The 21,994-nt window shown below is 39.0% G+C and overlaps 1 protein-coding gene across 5 annotated transcripts in view; it reads right to left on the bottom strand.

Annotated features, from left to right (window-relative positions):
• Nucleotides 1-21,339, bottom strand: part of LOC124552509 (1,5-anhydro-D-fructose reductase-like) — a 98,043-nt gene extending 76,704 nt beyond the window's left edge. The window contains exons 1-2 of one of the 5 annotated variants that reach the window (XM_047126795.1): nucleotides 21,095-21,339; nucleotides 17,746-17,953 (exon numbers count right to left, since the gene is read on the bottom strand). In XM_047126795.1, coding sequence (XP_046982751.1) covers nucleotides 17,746-17,820 — 75 coding nt within the window. In that variant the 5' untranslated portion in view covers nucleotides 17,821-17,953; nucleotides 21,095-21,339. The other 4 variants (XM_047126799.1, XM_047126797.1, XM_047126796.1 and 1 more) reach the window with 4 other exon arrangements.
• Between the last annotated feature and the right edge of the window lie 655 nt (nucleotides 21,340-21,994).

Here is a 21,994-nt window from a genome sequence, read left to right as displayed (position 1 = left end):
AATCATTTCACACATTACATTTAAGCATGAAGAATTTCAACTATTTATTATTAGCATGGTGTTTGAAATAACATAAAAGAACATGTCATTTCTATTGTAAAACAGGTCCTTCAGATAACAGTAACTGTTCACAATGCAGTCTTCAGCACAAGCAGGCCCACCCCCTGTAACCTCTTAAAGATGTTGTTATTCATTCATTCATTCAACATGTTCCATAAATTCCATCAAGTAGGAGAACCTTCAAGGACATAGAAAGGGTCAGGGAAATCATAGACTTAATCTGTATGCAATGTTAACAGAAAATCACAACTAAGGTGCATAATGCTATTCTTGCTTATGACAGCTAAATTTAATCATTTAAATTTGAAAGAAAGCTGCCACCTTGTAAACAGCTATACTATACCAATAAACCCAAGATTCCAGAATGAAATTTTCACTCTGCAGCAGAGTGTGCACTGATTTTGAAACTTCCTGGCAAATTAAAACTGTGTGCCGGACCAAGACTCGAACTCGGGACCTTTGCCTTTTGTGGGCATGTGGTCTACCAACTGAGCTACCCAAGCACGACTCACGACCCATCCTCACAATTTTACTTCCGCCAGTACCTCGTCTCCTACCTTCCAAACTTCACAGTTGTTCTACGAAACTTGCAGGACTAGCACTACTGGAAGAAAGGATATGGTGGAGACATGGCTTAGCCACAGCCTGAAGGATGTTTCCAGAATTAAATTTTCACTCTGCAGCAGAGTGTGCGCTGATTTTGAAACTTCCTGGCAGATTAAAACTAGGTCCCGAGTTTGAGTCTTGGTCTGGCACACAGGTTTAATCTGCCAGGAAGTTTAAAATCCATGATCATTTACAAAATCGAACTCCCACTTATAAAACAGCTTCAAATGTATGATTACTTTACAAATGAGTTAATGTGTTAAATATAAGGTTATTAATATGGTCATATGATTTTTCAGTTTGTACGTCTGTGCTGCATACATGTGACCATATCGATTTCTGGTGTCAGTGCGCCTTTATGCAAAGAAAAATTGTTCTGTGGTCAGAGATGCCAAGCATGGACAGCAGATTTAAGCACAAGTCGGGTGAGCCTGTGTTGATTGGTGGACTGAATGACAGAGGGCAGAGTAAGCCGTGTAGCAAGAGCCAGCTGCATGCTAGTTGTGCATTGCAAGCACGGGAAGTGCTACGGCGTTGTCTAAGTGATGGGTCCATGGCCCATAGGTTGCTGTTTAGTTGGCGGTGGTGGGAAATCCGTCACGTCGAAACTAGTGCCTCACTTTCCTACTAACTTTGGTGAGCGTCAGCATTCAGTTAGGAATTTGAACTGGGTCATTCGCCTTGGCTGGAACAGTAATTCATCCGTCTATGATCGACTCCAGTCGCATGCAGATTTGTTTGTATAAATTAAATAGTTTTCAAACAATGGAAAATCCAGGATGGAATGTAACAATACCACAGAAGGAAAGTTGCTACTCACCATATAGCGACCGAGCGAGGTGGCGCAGTGGTTAGCACACTGGACTCGCATTCGGGAGGACGACGGTTCAATCCCGTCTCCGGCCATCCTGATTTAGGTTTTCCGTGATTTCCCTAAATCGTTTCAGGCAAATGCCGGGATGGTTCCTTTGAAAGGGCACGGCTGATTTCCTTCCCAATCCTTCCCTAACCCGAGATTGCGCTCCATCTCTAATGACCTCGTTGTCGACGGGACGTTAAACACTAACCACCACCACCACCACATAGCGGAGATGCTGAGTCGCGATAGGCACAATAAAAAGATTCACACACTCATAGCTGCAATCTCAGAGAGCGGAAACTACACCAGCTCTCTGAGACTGCAGGTGTGTGTGTGTGTGTGTGTGTGTGTGTGTGTGTGTGTGTGTGTGTGTACTGCTGACAAAGGCCTTAACGGCCAAAAGTTATGAGTGTGTTAATCTTTTTATTGTGCCTATCGCGACTCAGCATCGCAGCTATATGGTGAGTAGCAACTTTCCTTCTCTGCTATTGTTAAACAGTTTTCAGTTAGCAAGTCTCGGAAGCAATTTTCTTATGGGACACATCACATTGGATGTTATGCCAAAGAGCGAGTAGGGCTTATCATTGACAGTAGTGGCAAGAAATTGTACCGAGGCAGTGTTCTGCAAATTTCCATGTACATGTTGCTAATCTGATGCCCTTGTGTTGTAGACTTTCCGGGGTGTGTAAATCATGGAATATGTGCATAATATTCTACAGAAGTGATGTCAGCTTCGGGGCACTTTGTGATTGTGAATACATGTTCTCGGGTCCCACTGATCGAAATTTGTATTTCTGTGATTACAACACTGTCAATAAATCCTATCAAAGTTTAACTGTATTGTTCCATCCTCAACTGCTGGTCTAGTAAAGAAAAACTGAAAAAAAGAGGAGGAACAAATGTGAAAATAGAGGACTGAATGTAAAATGGCTGAAACTAGAAGACGATGTATCGAAAAGGGTTCAAGGACACTGTCAAAATGGTATTGGAATTAATACAAAAATGATTCAAATACACTTTTGTAAGCTAGCACTACAGTGAAATGTAACAGACTTTAAGGGTGGAAACGGTTGGTGCTACAGATCTATGGAACATCATGGGCTTAGCATGCGAACCAAAACCAAAATATCTCAGAAAATGCCACAAGAGTATGAAGAGAAAATGTTATCTTTCCATCACTTTATTATTCAATATCAAAAGAAAACCAGTGTGGAAGGGCACCAAATAGAGAATATGGATGAAACTCCTGAATATTTTGTGTGCCTGGTAACACAACTGTTGGCATGAAAGGTGCCAAAACTGAAACTATAAAATCAAATGTGTGGACATGAAAAAATGCACTACACTATTGTCCTTTCATGTTGTGTAGGTGCTACTAAACTTAACCCAATGACAATTTTCAAGCGCAAAACAATACCAAAACATTCTGAAATTCCATAGCCAGATGGATGAGGCTGGTACAACATTACGGATTAATAAGAAGAGAAGGAAAGGCGCTTTATTGAAGAAGAGTTCTCTTCTTGTGCTAGATCAGTTTTCGTAGTCATTTGAAAAAATCCGTGAAAGAGAAATTCATACAGGGAAATACAGAGCTTGCTGTTATTCCAGGAACATTTACTTCACAACTGCAACCTCTTTGATGTCTCAGTAAATTAACCATCTAAAGTATATATGAGAGAGAAATGGAACAAATGTTTGATGGGTGAAACCCAACATGAATTCACGCCAATGAGAGCTTTAAAACAATTAAACAAGTCTGTCTGTGGATAAAACAGTCATGGTTTAGACTTTAGAGTGAGAGACGGCACTGTTGTTAAATCTTTCAAGAAGTGTAGCATAAGTGATGCTCTCAATGGCAGTGAAGACCTTCTTATATACGAAGAGGAGGACAAGAAGAGGCAGGAATAGAAAGTTCATATGACAATCTTCAGGGGTTTTAAAGGTCAGTTCAGTTTTATAAACAAAGAATTTTTTTAGGCTGGCTTTGCAATCTACTAATAAAAATGCTAAAAATGTTATTTTACAAAATTGCTTAAAAATTAAGGTGTATCTTATAGTCTGTAGTGTCTTATAGTCTGTAAAATATGGTGTACAATAGTTGCCATGAATTACCGAACAACTCTTGCATTAGTCAGAACTGTGTACCGAAGTTTGAAGTTAAATTATGTGACTGTCCTACAGTGCTAGTTACATATAAATAGTACTCTCATACTCGGTGACAGCAATAAATATATTGCGATTCAAGTGGACCTGAATTGCATCCAAGTTAAGTATTACATATTAAAGTGTTTCATGAAAGTTAACTTATCTTTTATGTGTGTTGTAATAAGCTCTTGACTTCTTCCTGAAGTAAATCCAGGCTTGCTACAGTACATAGGTATGCTGATGAGAATGTCTCAAGTGTTCTTCTTCTTCTTCTTCCTTTTTCATTCACCAAAGAAAGGGCAACATTGATGGTTGTTTTTCTCATGCAGTATTCTCCCCTAGTCCGCCAGGCATAACAACAATGATGTATGCATGTGCCCTAGTCTGCTTTGTGGATCTTGTTACTGTTCTGCTGGTCCCAAGGGCCAAAATAATATTTCTGTTACATTTAATATAAAGTGTTTAACCATGGCAAAGTCTCCATGAGAATTGTCTCTTAACAAAGTTTTTAGGTTTCAGTTGTTGCGGATTGATCTGTGTACAACAGACAACAAACTTACTGTTGCATTAAATAGCACCACAGCCAGTTGTTGCATCCGAGTTTCACCAGTTTAACAGCAAAGAAGATGACTGGTGCAAATACCACATTCAATTGGAAGCTCAGTTCACAATATACACTATTAAAGGTATGGCACGCATTGCTTGTATTTTTGCTATCAACATCGGAGCTGACACTTACAGACTGAGTATAAAGTTATCTCCAGACTCTTGTCTGGAAGAAGTCGGTTATGAGGAACTAGTTTGAAAAATCGATGAGCATCACGAGATACAGGTTCCCGTCACTGCAGAACACAAAGGGCTAACAACACATTGGAGGTTCAAATGTTCTTGCAGACTGGGTTATATGAATAGTGATGTTATGTTACGTAATGCAATCATGCAAAATGTGCCAGACACACACTTATATGCTGCTATCCTAAAATTGGCAAATACAGATCTGAGAACAGTTTTGTCAAGCGCGGAGCCTCAAAGTATTGAGGACACAACTGAAGTTGATTCTGAAGCTCCATGAACAAGGGTGGTTTGAAAAGTTCTCTGAATCACCGCAAGAGGTCAGCACTAGTGCAATGAGTTGTTCACGTGATATTTGTTAGACTGTTGCCTGTAAACACATGCCACATCAGTGCTCTCGGAAGAGAGTTGTGGTGGTGACGTGGCTATGTTGTTGTTCCCGCACAGTGATTTGCAAATATGGAAAAAAATCGAGATTCAAACATGGTTGAGAACATCAAGTAAAAAAATTTGCATTGCCTTTTGGTTTTCAGTTGCTCTACAGCAAGACACTGAAACTTCATAAGAAGAAGAAAAGGAATCTACTGGACATACACTATGTGATCAAAATTATCCGGACACCCACAAAAACACATGCTGTTCATATTAGGTGCATTGTGCTCCCATCTACTCCACATCAGCGATCTCAGTAGTCATTAGACATTGTGAGAGAGCAGAATGGGGTGCTCAGTGGAATTACAGACTTCGAATGTGGTCATGTGGTTGGGTGTCACTTGTGTCATATGCCTGTAAGTGTGATTTCCACATTCCTAAACATCCTTAGGTCCACTGTTTCTGGTGTGATAGTGAAGTGGAAACACGGAGGGACACATACAGCACAAAAGTGTACAGAACAACCTCATCTGTTGACTGACAGAGACCACTGACATTTGAAGAGGGTCGTAATGTGTAATAGGCAGACATCTATCCACACCATCACACAGGAATTCCAAACTCCACCAGGATCAGCTGCCAGTACTGTGACAGTTAGGCAAGAGGTGAGAAAACTTGGACTTCGTGGTCGAGCGGCTGCTCATAAGCCACACATCATGCTGGTAAATGCCAAACGACGCCTCACTTGGTGTAGGGAGTGTAAACATTGGATGACTGAACAGTGGAAAAACGTGTGGAGTGATAAATCACAGTACACAATTTGGCGATCCGATGGCAGGGTGGGGGTATGGCGAATGCCCGGTGAATATCGTCTGCCAGTCTGTGTAGCGCCAACAGTAAAATTCGGAAGCTGTGGTGTTATGGTGTGGTCATGTTTTTCATAGAGAGAGCTTGCATTCCTTGTTGTTTAGAGTGGCACTATCACAGCACATGCCTACATTGGTGCTTTAAGCCCCTTCTTGCCTCCCAGTGTTGAAGAGCAATTCAGGAATGGCAATTGCATCTTTCAACATGATCCAGCACCTGTGCATAATGCACGGTCTGTGGTGGAGTGGTTACATGACAATAACATCCCTTTAATGGACTGGCCTGCACAGAGTCCTCACCTGAATCCTATGGAACACCTTTGAGATGTTTTGGAACGCCGATTTTGTGCCAGGCCTCACCGACCAACATCAATACCTCTCCTCAGTGCAGCACTCCATGAAGAATGGGCTACCATCCTCCAAGAAACCTTCCAGCACCTGATTGAACATATGCCTGTGAGAGTGGAAGCTTGATCAAGGCTAAGGGTGGACCAACGCCATACCGATGCAGGGCGCCATTTTCAGCCATGTGTCCAGATACTTTTGATCACATAGTGTAATGAAATATATGAAGCCAAAATACAGGCACTTTTATGAAAACCTGCAGTATGATAACTGAGTTTAATGTACGAGATCTGTGTCTCAACTTGATGTCAACGCCATGTTCTATTACTTTTTTTGAGACCAAAATGATCAGTTTACAATAAATATTATTTTGTATCTTGTTATAATTTTCTTACTTACGTCCCTTGATTCTAAAGAACGTTACTATAACAGCAGAGTACAGAGCGCTCTGGAATAATGTTGTATATCCATTGCTACACAGCATTTTTCTCTCGTAATATTTGGTTATTTTTTAAAAAGGACTATGCTTAGCACATTTAGAAAGCACAAACAAGTATTTTCAACAGTATGTATGCACAAACAATACATATCTGCAATTACATCATTATTTTGCATTAAATCTCTGGAACTGACAGTTTTTGTCAATTTCCTAAAAGCTGCAAAATGAGTTGTACAGCATAATTCATGCAAATTCTTAAATTGTTGAACCACTTGCACCTTGCAGGGATGAAATTTAATATCGAGACATCACACCTGTTGCACACTTCTGTCTGGTATGTTGAGAGCTTGTGTATGCTGACAAATCACTCAGCCAAAAGCAGTTCACTCCTGCAAGTTTAACAACTGTGTGGTGCCTGTCCAGTAGTTTCTTGTCATTCTGAACTACCTGACATACTTTTGCGTCACCTTCTTCCATTGAGCTTTGTCCATTCTGATGCACGTCCAAGAGTTGCTGTTTGTAAGGTGTATGACATTCATTTGGCTAGTAAACCAAACTACCTACCATGCGAGTTTCACTGCAACTGCTTAAGGCAGCCAGACACTGTTTTTAACTTATATCACCTCTCCACCTTTTGCTTAAATTATACCTTTGGCTCTCAGATGTTGGAGGTGATTTGTTTACAAGTATGCATGATGCAGTAATTCTTCCTAGTTTGTGTTACCATTCACAATGTGTCTCAATAAATGTTCATAAGAGGGCGTGCTGGGAAATAGTTCATCTGAAATTTTTATGTGACAACTGTTACAGCTTTTTAAATAAAACAAACATTATTAACATTCTATACCTTTATTCTTCATGTCTACATATTTGCAACCTTCTGCCGCTACAGGGCTCCAAATTATTGTCCGTAACATGGTGGTGTCTAATGTAGCTATGTCGGTTCACAAGAAGCAGCATGCTGTAATCAAGTTTCTAATTTGAGGATTTCATCCCCACACGGAACACCCTCTCGTCCTGCACGACAATGCCAGATCACACATGAGTGCTGCAACATCTGCAACAACCCGATGCCTCCGCTTCACTGTCATCAATCATCCTCCATATAATGTCAACTTGAGTCCACTCAATTTTCATCTGTTTCCAAAATTTAATGAACACCTTTGACAGCTTCACTTTGATAGTGATGAAGTGGTGCAAGCAGAGGTGAGGTTGCAGCTTCGTCAAAAAAGTCTAACATTCTCCAGTGACAGTATCGACAAACCAGTCTCTCGTTGGAAGAAATGTGTTTATCACCTGGGAGACAATGTTGAGATGTAAATATGTAGACATGAAGAATAAAGATGTAGAAGGTTAAGAAGTATCTGAGATGGGAACGGGAGGCACAACTCACTCAATTATGATAATTTCAGGTATCTCAGCAGCCTGGTGCAAGTTTTTCAACTGGATACCACATTGGTGATTGCATTTCTGTAACCTATCCCAAAAATCACACTGGGAAAAATCCAAACCATATGGTGTTCCTGATGGATCTTCACATCACTGACAGGTGAAGGCTATGTTTAAGACAGACTGAAGAGATTCACAGCCCGATCAAGAATTTATCCAATGATCTTTCAGTTTCCAAGCGTGCACTTTACTGCTAGACCGTACCTATATAACACAATTTCTGGTGTTTCCTTTGTGTACGAATAACATCACAGTGGTCAGACAAAATTTATCTTTAAAATTTCAGTCCAAATACCTTGTGTAAAATTTTAAGCTGTTTTCTGTGTTGATTGTGTCAAAATTTGTGAATGTATCATGATATAGGTATTATGTATTTTCCTACAGTGTGCGCAGTGAAATGTGTATCCTGTGTTACAGCATCAGCTGAAATCTGTAGTTGTGCTTTATACATTTTTAGCAGCAGTAACCTCATTCAAAGAGCCATTCACCACAAACATCAGTGTATGTCAGCATGAATAAACTTAGATTTTTGAGAATCTTGCAGAAGCTAAACATGTTGTACACAATATATTTCATACCAAATCAGTGTTTGTGATATAGTTACAGTATCACATAGTTATAACTAACATATCATGCTAAATTCAGTTTTTCCCTCCAACAGGAGCGTGTATTGTCTGTATTTATTACAAATTAAGGCTATTTTTGAGTTAGTTAGTGACTATAGCCTCAAAAAATTTCAGGAAATGAGTAACTTTCATTCCAGATTTTTCTGTTGCCTTAATTGAAATCACATTTACTACTTCTAGCTTAAAAGGTTCAGAAATTAAAAAGAGAGTCAAAAAACATATTTTAAAATTATTTGTTTACTGTTCTGTGCAATACTGCATCAGCCACAAAGCAGATGCTGTTCTCAAACAATGGACGAGTTAACTGATAGTCATAACTGCTGGAAACAGCCCTGATTACTATCAAATAGCAGGAAGATGCTGTGGAGGGGTATGTTTGGAAGACTTCTGAGGGACATGTACCAGAGATACCAAAGGGACCTTAAGTACTATCCTCTCATGTGGATTCTGTCTCCACTACAGAAAGTACAGGATCCATCACTACTTGTCCACTCAACTGGGCAGGGACTGGCTGACGTCAGCTGCACAAAGAGGAAATTCGCAAGCAAAAAATTCTTCTGATTATGACAGATAGCCACGAGCTCTTTTTCAGAAATCTCTCTGGAAGGTTTTGCTATTACTGGGAGGTAAGAAATTTTGTACTAATACTTTCAGCAGACAAATTCAGTACATCATTTCTGTGCGAACAGCTGGTTTGGTGGATTGGTACTTGTTTTAATAAAATGACAATTTGCATCCATTAACTGCACTAGTATAGGTCCACAATCGAATTGCCACATCAATTCACTATGTCCAATAGGTTATTGTGCTAACAATGTACGTGTGAAGGAAACTGTCTGCAACGACATAACTAGGCTGACCAGAAGTCCCAGTTTTGTCAGAACCAGTCCCGTTTTCACATAAATGTCATGGTGTTCCAAGAAAATCATTTGGGACACATAACTGCCCCACTTTTCAATCAAGAAACAAAATGCGAACAAATAATATTTCTCATTAATTTAGTATCTGTGAAAAACAAGTTTCTTAGAAGCAGAGCATTATGGAAATATATATATTCAAAATATACACGCTTGCCGCATTTGGTTTAATTAGTCTTATGTTTGAAGGAAAAGAAATAGATATACTGAAAAGAAAATCAGATATTACCTACTCCGGTCTCTAACTTGCCGACCTTCCACTTTGTGACCCTCGGGACAAGTAAAACCAAAACCAAAGGAGGTATAAAGAAGCATCACTTAAACTACTATTCCTAATGAGTCCGTAGCTATATGCAAGTCAATTTGTAAAGAATGTGAGTGCTGAGGTGTGTGTTGGGAGTTCTTATTGAATACTGTTTGGCATGTGTGCACACTTGCCCTAACAAACTACAATCAAACAAAATCTGAAATTTTGGTATGAAATGTATAATTTGTGTCTGATTACTGATTAGTAATATTATGTAGTTTTTAAGATTAATGAATTGTACCTACGTATTTAATAAGTGACAAAACATTGCAGAAAATACATCCAAGCTGCTACTTTAAAAAATATACATATCAATCTTTTTTTATTTCTGAAGAAATATATATGTGTAATGTACCTAAATTTTCCTTTCAAATTCACAAAATGAAGATACATTCTTATTGACTATTTTCCATCCTTGTTTAACGGTACAAAAGAAACTTAAAGCACTTTTGCTTGAAATTCGTCTTTTGCTACTCTTGATATCGGTACAGCTGGTATCTCACTTCTTGTTTCCCGTAAGCTGCAGTAAGGATATATTTCAGTTCACAATATGTCAGTAGCACTATGTGTCTGCCTGTTACACTAACAGACAGTAAAGCTCTGCAGTTAGCATAATGTAACGGCAAAGAGTCCCATAAATTATTTACTCACAAAATCTGGTTCTGATTCTTCATGCTATTTAGTTCCATGTTCTCTAGGATGTTATGATATAATTACAATTACGAACAACTTAAATTGGAACCACCACATAGAAACTATTGTGGGAAAGACATAATAAAGACTGTGTATTATTGCCACAACCCTTAAAAGGCTGCCTACGCTACAATCATTTGTCCTCTTCTCGAGTGTTGTTAATGCAGTATGGGATACTTACCGGCTAGGTTTGATGGAGGACATCAAAAAAGTTCAGAGAAGGTAGCTCATAGATATGACAAATGAGTTGCGGGTGGCAATGATTAAAACAAAGCCTTTCATCATTTTGGTGAGGGCTTCCCACGATATTTCAGTTACTAAGTTTTTCGCCCGAATATCAAAATAATTTGTTGAATGCACATACACACAGAGAAATGACTTGGTGATTAAATGAGGGAAATCAGAGCTCGCGTGGAAAGATTTAACTGTTCATTTTCCCCACATACAAATGTGCCCAGAAAAATGTGGGCACTCTTTGATAGTTAATATCTTTGGAACAAAATGACATTGTTCCAAATTTTGTGCAGTAGCGTAGTCCATTGTTTTCTCAACAGATCTTAGTGCGAATTTTCCAGCAGATGACAGTGCAGAAATGAATGAAGTAAGACTGTCATCTGATCAATGCAAGACTGTACTGAAGTGGTACTGGAAGTATGAAAACATGATGGAGGAACAATGGCAATGGTGTCATGTGTACCTAACTCGGCCACCAACATGTGCAACAATTCATCATAATTGGGATAAATTTTAAGCTGATGGTACTCTTCAGAATGTGCATAAGGAAAAGTCTGATTGACCATAAACATCAAGTAGGCCATCTTCCAGTGCTGCAGTGTTGCAACATTTTATTAGGTCATCTCAAAAATCTGTGAAGCAAGGTGCATGTGAAAATGGGGTAAGCCGATCAAATGTGCAACGAATTCTGAAGGCTGCAAAGTGGAAAGTGTATGTTCCAAGATCACTGCATGCTATGAATGACGACGACCCGGATTGAAGGATGGAGTAATGCGACTGGTTTGAAGGCATGCTTCATGAGGATGAACAGTTTGTGCAAACGGTTATCTGGTCTGAGGAGATGCAATTGAAACTGAACAGTTCTGTAAACCGCCACAACTGTATGTACTGGGCTCCTGGAAATCCTCATGTTCACATGGACAAACTTGTTAATCTACTGGATGCTAAAGTGTGATATGGTGTGGTCTGTCATCACGCGGTTTAATTGGCCCACTCTTCTTTGAAGGTATTGTGCCTGGTGAAGTACACAGGGTTATTACAAATGATTGAAGCGATTTCACAGCTCTACAATAACTTTATTATTTCAGATATTTTCACAATGCTTTGCACACACACATACAAAAACTCAAAAAGTTTTTTTTAGGCATTCACAAATGTTCGATATGTGCCCCTTTAGTGATTCGGCAGACATCAAGCCGATAATCAAGTTCCTCCCACACTCGGCGCAGCATGTCCCCATCAATGAGTTCGAAAGCATCGTTGATGCGAGCTTGCAGTTCTGGCACGTTTCTTGGTAGAGGAGGTTTAAACACTGAATCTTTCACATAACCCCACAGAAAGAAATCGCATGGGGTTAAGTCGGGAGAGCGTGGAGGCCATGACATGAATTGCTGATCATGATCTCCACCATGACCGATCCACGGTTTTCCAATCTCCTGTTTAAGAAATGCCGAACATCATGATGGAAGTGCAGTGGAGCACCATCCTGTTGAAAGATGAAGTTGGCGCTGTCAGTCTCCAGTTGTGGCATGAGCCAATTTTCCAGCATGTCCAGATACACGTGTCCTGTGACGTTCTTTTCACAGAAGAAAAAGGGGCCGTAAACTTTAAACCGTGAGATTGCACAAAACACGTTAACTTTTGGTGAATTGCGAATTTGCTGCACGAATGCGTGAGGATTATCTACCGCCTAGATTCGCACATTGTGTCGGTTCACCTCACCATTAAGAACAAATGTTGCTTCATCACTGAAAACAAGTTTCGCACTGAACGCATCCTCTTCCATGAGCTGTTGCAACCGCGCCGAAAATTCAAAGCGTTTGACTTTGTCATCGGGTGTCAGGGCTTGTAGCAATTGTAAACAGTAAAGCTTCTTCTTTAGCCTTTTCCGTAAGATTTTCCAAACTGTCGGCTGTGGTACGTTTAGCTCCCTGCTTGCTTTATTCGTCGACTTCCGCGGGCTACGCGCGAAACTTGCCCGCACGCGTTCAACCGTTTCTTCGCTCACTGCAGGCCGACCCGTCGATTTCCCCTTACAGAGGCATCCAGAAGCTTTAAACTGCGCATACCATCGCCGAATGGAGTTAGCAGTTGGTGGATCTTTGTTGAACTTCGTCCTGAAGTGTCGTTGCACTGTTATGACTGACTGGTGTGAGTGCATTTCAAGCACGACATACGCTTTCTCGGCTCCTGTCGCCATTTTGTCTCACTGCGCTCTCGAGCGCTCTGGCGGCAGAAACCTGAAGTGCAGCTTCTGCCAAACAAAACTTTCTGAGTTTTTCTACGTATCTGTAGTGTGCCGTGACCATATGTCAATGAATGGAGCTACAGTGAATTTATGAAATTGCTTCAATCATTTGTAATAGCCATGTATAAGGTATCGTACCTGGTGAAGTGTATCTTCAAATGCTGCAAACATCAATTTTACCCGCCATTCAAGAGGTATTTGGAAATGAAAGATTTAACCTACAACAAGATGGCGCTCAGCCTCACCACCACAGAGATGTCAGAGCCTACTTGGATGAAAATCTATCTGGACAATGGATAGGTTGTAGAGGAGCTGTTGAGTACCCATCACAGTCTCCAGACCTTACACCTCTTGATCTCTATGGGGGACATTGCAAAATGAAGTTTATCAACAGAAGCCAGCTACACTGAATGAGCTATGAGAAATCATCGAGGCATCTTGTGCAGCTATCACACCGACAGCACTGACACCTATAGTTCCGTCAACAGTTCAGTTCAGTGACATCAACTAACCAACTCTCCTTTTGCAGCGATGCGTGATGAAATAGCACATTATTAAATAATTTGTAAATTTGGCACAGAGAATGTTGAGGGTTAACTGTTACGAGTTGCTTTACTGAATTCCACTTAGGATCAGTATCTAGGAGTGCAAAAAGTACTTGAGATGCATCGGATCCTTCATGAGTAGAATTCTGTAGTTGGACATTTGCTCAATTATATTTGGTATAACAAAAGAAAACATAAAGCTTGATGATCAGAAAAAACTTTTATCTTGCGTCTGTATATATAATAATTAAAATGCCTGAAAGCCCAAACAATAGAAAGAGCTTCCAATTCTGTCACAGAATAAGATCGTTCTGCTTCAGTAAGGACTCTGCTTGCAAAACTGATATTTCATATTTCTTTTTGTTCATTCCTTTCCTCGAGTTGAAACAAGACTGAACCGATGGCCTGGCAAGAGGCATCTGAAGCGATACAAAATTCCTTGTTCATATCAGGATGACGTAAGATGGGACTATTTACCAATCAAAAGCTTGTTGACAATCGTCAGTCCAGTTCCAATGGACACTTTTCTTTAGCAATGATAATAAAGGTGTACTATTTAAAATTTGTCCAGACAAAAATTTTTGAAAAAATGAGCACATGCCAAGGAATCCTTTTAGCTGCCTTTGGGTAGTAGGTCTTGGAAAATTTCTTATGGCACTCATCTTTTGAGGACCAGGTTTTATTCCAGAGGGCGAAATAATGTGACCTAAAAATTTGATTTCTGATCGGGCAAATCGGGACTTTTGAAGATTTGCAGGCACTCCAAATTCTCTGAATTTCTGAAATATACGCTATATAAGGTGAAGATGCTCTTCCCAAGTTTTTGTGGCAATGACGAGATCATCAGCGTAAATGGTAACTTGATCAACTAAGTCATCTCCTAACACACGATCCAAAGCAGATACGAATAGACCTGAACTAACGTTCAATCCAAAGGGCATAACTCAGAATTGGCAAGAACATCCTGCAAAGAGGAATGCAGTATATTTTCTAGATTCTTTATGTAGTTGCACCTGCCAATATGACATTTTTAGGTCAATGATGGTCAGATATCTCACATTATAAAATTTCTGTAGGAGTTCGTCTATGGCTTCAGGACGAGTTCTGACTGGTACAATAATTTTGTTTATATTCCTAGCATCAAGAACTAATTGTACAGTATTATCAGTCTTGGGTATAGTTAGCAAGGGGCTACTATACAGTGAATTGGATGGTTCAATCACCTTCCACCATAACATTTTTCTAATTTCAATTTTTACAGCCTCCCTTCTTGAAAATGGTATCGAATAGGTGGTGCAACAGAAAGTGAGGTGGGGTATAACCTCCATTCTGTATTGAAAGTCTCTAATTATTCCAGATCTCTTCGAGAAAACTGATATTAAGTCAAAAAGGATTTGAAATAATTCTTGTCTCCGTTCATCTGTCAAATTGGTGGATTCTGCCGCTTTAGTTGTAATTTTGTTTCTGTCTGGCAAGTAATCTGGTTCATCTGGTTCTTGTATGTCACAGTCAGAACTGTTCCAGCCATTGTGTATTGGTATGCTTTTTCTAATAAGTTTATGCATTCTAAAAATGTTTCCAGAGAGATAATTACGTACTTTTTCATGTGTGAGTCTAATAGTTATTAGGCCCACTTGTTCATTTACATTTAGAGTGCAAGTTCCTTCGGCAAAATCAATCTTGGCCTTCATCTGTTTGAGAAACTCAATACCTAACAAGCAGGGTATTGACAAGTTCTTTACTACCAGGAAAATACATTCAAGTATTACTGTTTGTATAATAACAGGGATCAATGCTTGCATCGTGTGTGAACTAATAGCTCCTGTAATGCAACATCCTTGTACGGGTAATGTGGGTATTTTTTGTGTGGCTGTTATCTGTTTGAAAAAACATAGTGAGATTGCATTTATGTTTGCACCAGTATTCAGTACTGCTGTAGTTACATATCCTGCTAGTGTGATTTGGGTTGTCACCTGAATTGTCACAATGAATACGTAAAATAACCTTCCCTCGTGCAAGAACTGTAATGGTATGTCATTTTGTTCCATTAATATTGACTATCAAAGAGTGTACATTTTTCTGCACCCCTCTATAGTATTCAAGAAAGGGGGGGGGGGTTGAGTAATAGTCTGAAAGTGGTTCTACGAACACTCTGCCAAACACCTAAGTGTGATCTGCAAAACAGTCATGTAGTTGACAACAAAAGACTGTAGACACAATTAAAGAGATTGTAGAGACAATTATTGTCATGTATGTTTTTACAGCATTGTAAATTGGCTAATGACTCCTGTTTAAAGAGTGCTCTATAATATAAAAGGCACTGGCAAGGAGAAACAACTTTAATTTACATTTGAAAACACTGCTGTTAACTGTCAGACATTTTGTTCTAGTGTGCAAATTATTAAAGTGTTTTATAACTGAGTATTGCACTCCTTTCTGTACCCAAGTTAGATTCATTAGAGGGAAGAACAGGTCATTTTTCCTTCTAGTATCATGTTGACCAATATGTCTATTACACTAAAATTGCAAAGAAATGTTGATAAAGTTCATGAGTGAATAAATCTACTTTGGTGCTGTGTGTCACTTTTTATGCCACACCTTGTAGTAGCTAGATCACTTGTCATTTCTGTACGGAAGTGAAGAAAATAGTGAAGTGTTTGCTAAACTTATAGTACCACCACTTTTCTCATTATGTGCTGCCGTTGTTAGTGATTACCATGATACATGATGGGAAGAGGAAACAACGAACCGTCAGTCAGATGTGGGTAGCAAATCGCATTTATTGTGTATAATTCCGTAAGATTTGTAAATGAAGTCTGCTGGGAACTCAACATAACAGCCACCTCAAAAATCACAATACATTCAGAAAAGTAGAAAAGCACTTATAAGAACCAAAATTATAAGAATGGGCGGGTCGACAGAAGCGTCCGATCCAACGCGTCGGCTTTGACCCGTGACGTAAGGGTGTTGTCGTGTGTGACGTCATGACGGCGCGGAGTTTGGTTTGAGTGTGGCTGTCTCCAGTTCTGTTTTATCTTATTTTATTTACTTTTCTGATCTGTTCGTTCTATCTCGTGAGATTTTTTTTTTTTTTTTAAATATAAAAACACTTATTACTTATTTTAATTATCTATTTCCTCGAATTTCTGTTTTAGTTTATTATATTTATCTTTCTGATCTGTTCGTTCTATCCCATGAGATTTTTTTTTTTTTTAAGACAAAAAACACTAATCAGCTACTGAAGCATCTTTATCTTCTATGGGTTGCAGGGGTTACGACCCCTGGGGAGGTGGGTGGGTATTCATGCATGGCTGTCTTCACTTACACGTTGTAGCTACGCAAGGCATCTAAATTTGTTTATATTTAGTTGGCCCCCCACCCAAAACGCACCATTTCCCGCACTTGTCCTGTTAGTGTCATTAGGCTTCTTGTGGAAAGTGTGTGTGTTTGTTTTTGTTTCCGCCATATTTGTGACGTCATGGGTCAAAGCAGACGGGTGGGATCGGACGCTTCCGTATTTCCGAATGGGCTAGCCTCCCTCCTATTTTATACTAACACCTGATTGGCTACGAACAACCACAATGAACAGCCAGCAGCAGCACACAATGGAACAGCTGTGGTACACTTTAAGTGCACTTTAGCCAACTGTTTTCCTAATCACTGTTCTATCATTCAGCTTTTGCCTCACACATGTAACTTTACTCCAAACTGCATTCAGTCAATAGCCATGGAAACTGGCTTCATATCAATTGTATAACAACATAAGTTACCATAACTAGTCTGAAGAACACCGAACAAGAGTTACAGCCATAACGAACAACATTAACTACAGGAAGTATAAGGAACTGCACCTTTTCTTTAATCACTTTCTTTATTTATAAAACGTGGAAAAATTCTTACAATAAGGGTTTCTGCAGTACTGAAGAAAAGAGACATACATTATCTTCTCATTTGTACCATATTATTTATAAGTAATCAAGATATAATGTACTTTTGTAAATGTTCTTATAATCTTATATTACATGTTCATAAACAAAAAAAATCTTGTAATTTTCTGTGGAAAATAAATGAATAAAAACCAAGAAAAGAGAAATTAGAGGTTACACCAGTTTTAGACAAACATTCACAGACTTTTTTTTATTTTTCTAAGCTGAAGGCAATATAATAAAAAACTTTAGCAGTAAGTTAGTAGCCTTTTTTAAAAAAAAATTTAAAGAAAGAAAAAAATTTATGTCCCCTCACCTGCCCTGTTCCTAGTCCAACAATAGGCATTTTATGCCCATTAAAGAATGTCACAGCCTCCAGTTTTGATGTCATCTTTTTTACGCCAAATTTGGTGCTCCAAGAAATGCTGGAAAATCCACCCCACACTGCTGCAACTTGTGAACAGCAACTGAATTTAGCCCACTGCAAGATAACAGCTTACAGCAGGACCCACTCGACTGCTAATCTATATGATAGAAGAAGCTGTCAGCCTTATCATGTTTACTGAGGGAGTAACTTGTGTTACTGCACTGATTTAGTAGAGTAACCCCACAAGTACACACATTTTAGGAACCATCCCCCACACCTCCAATCTGAGCCAAATTTTGCACAATGTCCCCCTAAAAATGAAATAAAACTGATAAAATTCGAGTCTGAGGAGGGAGAGGGGGGGGGGGGGAGGGGGAGAGAGGGGGGGAGAGAGAGAGAGAGAGAGAGAGAGAGAGAGAGAGAGAGAGAGAGAGAAAGTTTTGTGTGGGATACACTGTCAGGTCGAAAAATTTCATGCAAGCTCAGTGATAGTTTTGGCAAATTTAGGGCAGCTTAAACTTGAAACTAGTGGCCATCTACGGGAGATATTTGGATAATATACACAGCTTTTTGTGTTCAACATAACAGCTCAAATTTCAAGGCTATGTTGTTCACTATTTTTATGCTGCACCAGACCAAAGTGACAATTTTTCAAACATTGGTGCCTGCAATAATTTGACTAATGTAGACTGAGTGCCCATTAGCAGCTCTGCAGAGAATTTAGCAGGTTTCAGTTGTAACAAGCTGCAACAGTTATTTGTGTATATTACAGAAGTAATATTTTGAAAAGGAATTAAAATTCTGGGAGAAATTCTAAGACTTGCTAATAACATTGCAATTCTGTCAGAGACAGCAAATGACTTGTAAGAGCAGTTGGAAGAATGGACAGTGCATTGTAAAGAGGTTAAAAGATGAACATTTAAAAAAGTAAAACAAAGGTAATGGATGGTAGTCTAATTAAATTGAAGCAAATTATGCACTAAACATAGTAGGGAAGTTCCTCTATTAGGGTAGTAAAATAAACGATCATTGTTAAAGCAGAAAGGATATAAAAAGCAGACTGGCAATAGCCAAGTAAGCATTTCTGAGAAACAGGATTCTGTTAACACAAAGTTAAATGTTAAAAAGTAGTTTTTGGGAGTGTACCCATGCACAGAAGTGAAATGTGCATGATAAACAGAGCAGATAAAATCGTGTTGCTACAAAATAATTTTTTTGAGTTAGATGGTTCGATCATATAAGCTAACGATGAGGTACTAAACTTAACTGGGGAGAAATGTATACCTTGAATAAAAGGATTCATTTGATTGGTCACATGGTGGGGGTGAGGATGGGTGAAAGAAACTGCAGGACACCAAGGGTTTTCTAAGTAAGCAGATGAAGTTGATGTTTTATTGTTTGCAACGGCAGTTGTATTGAGATGAGGCTTGCAGAGGCCACATTAGCATGGAGAGCTGCATCAAACAAGTCTTCGAACTTAAGGCCACCACAACAACAACAATACAATTCCACAGAGAGCAAAACTGTGCAAAATTTCACTCAAAATGCAGATAGTCAGTTGGGTACCACTCAGTTTCTCTACATGGAATGACCCAATAAAGTACTGTCATCCAATCAAACAAGTCTACAAAACCCTTAACGCAAATCTTTTACATAAAGTTAATTTCAGCCTCACTTCCACAATTTTAATACCCTAGTCAGATTGCTATTTGAATCTACACTTTTCTAATTCAGAGTAAAACACGGAAACCTCCATTGCAACACAATGTGTGCTACAAACACTGCCACCACTTTTCCCACAAAGCAGCATCAGTTCTGTTTTATTTACGAAACTTATTCCTCAACTAGGAAAGAAAGAACAAGTGAACAATGAGATTTTCATGTCTCATTAAGAGTGAGGCCAACACTTTACTTAAATTATAAGCTACAACCAATGTTTATACCTCTTTTACTGTGGTCTCAGGCATTAAATTTATGTCTTCCTTCTGTTTATCATTATCTATATGTTCGGGTAATTTACATAGGTGACCAATTGTTGTCTAATTGGGGCAGGAAAAACAATTTAAATATCACCTCAAAGTGGACTTCTGGTACTTTGATGTCTAGCTTGCCACAATTTTTTTGATGCATAACTAGGATTTAACCCGTTTCATCTTTTCAGATTTGTACTAACACAAATGTATTATGAAACTTCAATGTTTCTGGCTGTCATTTCAGAACTTTATAGGATTAATTTGAAAATTATTTGCTTGTATGGTAGATTACCCCCAGTCACAAACATTTCTACTGACCAGATAGCAAAAGAAAGTAACAGTGCACTTTACAGAATTTTAAATGGCTCATAAATAGATGATTTGGTACGCAATCATGTCAGTGTGCAATAATACATCGTTTATTCATACTCTACTCTTCCTCAGCAAATTCTTTCACGGCACCAACAGTTTTATTACCCAGGACAATTCCTTGTTTTCTGCCCGGAGATATTATACGTAATAAAAATTACTGGTTACTCTCACTGGCCATGTAAATCAGGTGACTGCTGCAGTCTAAGCAGAAAGATAAAAAAAAAGTGTCTAGCTTTTCTAGTAGACACCCAAGATTTATCTATCTCAGATTATACCTATTACAAGTAACATCGCTACATGCGCTAAGACATGGCGTAAATACATAAATATGGTTTTCCCAGATTTCTTTTGTCACTACACAACCTGTACACCACCAATTACACATTATCAGAATATAGTTCAGTGTCAAACAGCATGTTTTCTTCAAAAATAAAATAAGTTACATAACTGTTCGCCCATGTGGGGATGTCGCATTAGGAATTCATTCAGGCTGCCTAAAAATTCCTCTTATGTGGCATGATGCTTACAGTACTACAACCGAGACTATACATCACGCTAAACATTTGCAGTGTTGACAAAAATTAAGCCATTTCAGAAAAGAAGTCGGTGTTGTTGTATCAAAACAAAGTCCGAAGGAAATGCAACCAACATTTTCAAAGCGATAACCAACGCTATTCACCCATATCTGATATTTTACTTTCAAATTGTTGTGCCATTCACTATAATTATGGAGCTTAGTGTTAGCGGCTATCAGCTACCAACGTAACGAATGTGAATCTAAGCGTGGTAGCGAAATTTTGCTGGCCTCTTACAATTACTGTGGTGACATTAACGTGAGGATTACTAACGATTATCGCGTCTCCGCAATCTGCAGCCACCTCTGCACCTAATATGAAAGAGCTTGGCAACTGAGTTATTACAATACAAAATCAGCATTTTTATAGGTTACTTACACTGTATAAACAATCGCGTGCTCCTCAACTCAAGTAACAAGTATATAGAACTGTCAACAAGTTATCTGCAATTGCGAAAGATGTAACGTAAGCGATCTATAGGCTGTCAGTAATATTGTGCAATATTTTATATAATGCAATAGTGTTGACCGTCTGTAGATAAAAGTGACGGCGCTAACATAATTAGATATGCTGAGCCGTGGCTGCCTTGTTATCTCTCAGCATCCCCTCTCCAACAAAAAAACGCACACACAATTAGTACTAATATTCGCCACCAGTGGGCTGGAGCTTGCAAGCTTCGACCTTATCGAAGCCTGCAAGCGTCTCTTATCGTGGGACAAACGGTTATTTTGGAGTAACTGTTATCACGGTTAAAGTTATTTTTATAACCGTTATTTTTAACGGTTATAAATAAGAAATATTTTTCAGCAACGAATACTCCAGACGGGGTTACAATCACAGTCTTGTGGTTATGGTTAACTAACAAATTAGATGGAATCCATCACTTCACTTATCAGTGTAACTGCGAGTAGATCAAAGTGGGAGGAATGTCGTACGAATCGTGCCCTAACCTTGGCTGATTAACTGTCCGGTGCATTTCAGTTGATGTATGGACGGTTACTGGTGTTTCGTATTATTTGTATGTAGTTATGGGTCGCTATTAGAAATATTAACCTCGCAGCTGCGATAGAAAGTACGCTGAACTTCGCCACAGCACTGTTTAAGTGAAATAGTAAAAACGTGCTTTTTTAAGTATGCACTAAGACGAAAACTGTATACTGTAGGCATTCGAAGCTTAATTTATTGTGGTATCACTTAATACACACATAAAAAAAGTTTTACATCACCTCGGTTGCGGAACCCACATAATGGAAATGAGCATACGGCATTGTGGGCCGG

This window comes from Schistocerca americana, chromosome 10 (genome assembly GCF_021461395.2).
Source record: "Schistocerca americana isolate TAMUIC-IGC-003095 chromosome 10, iqSchAmer2.1, whole genome shotgun sequence".
Taxonomy (NCBI): Eukaryota; Metazoa; Arthropoda; class Insecta; order Orthoptera; family Acrididae; genus Schistocerca; species Schistocerca americana.
The sequence above is the reverse complement of the archived record's forward strand: the minus strand, read 5'-3'. Positions and strand labels throughout refer to the sequence as shown.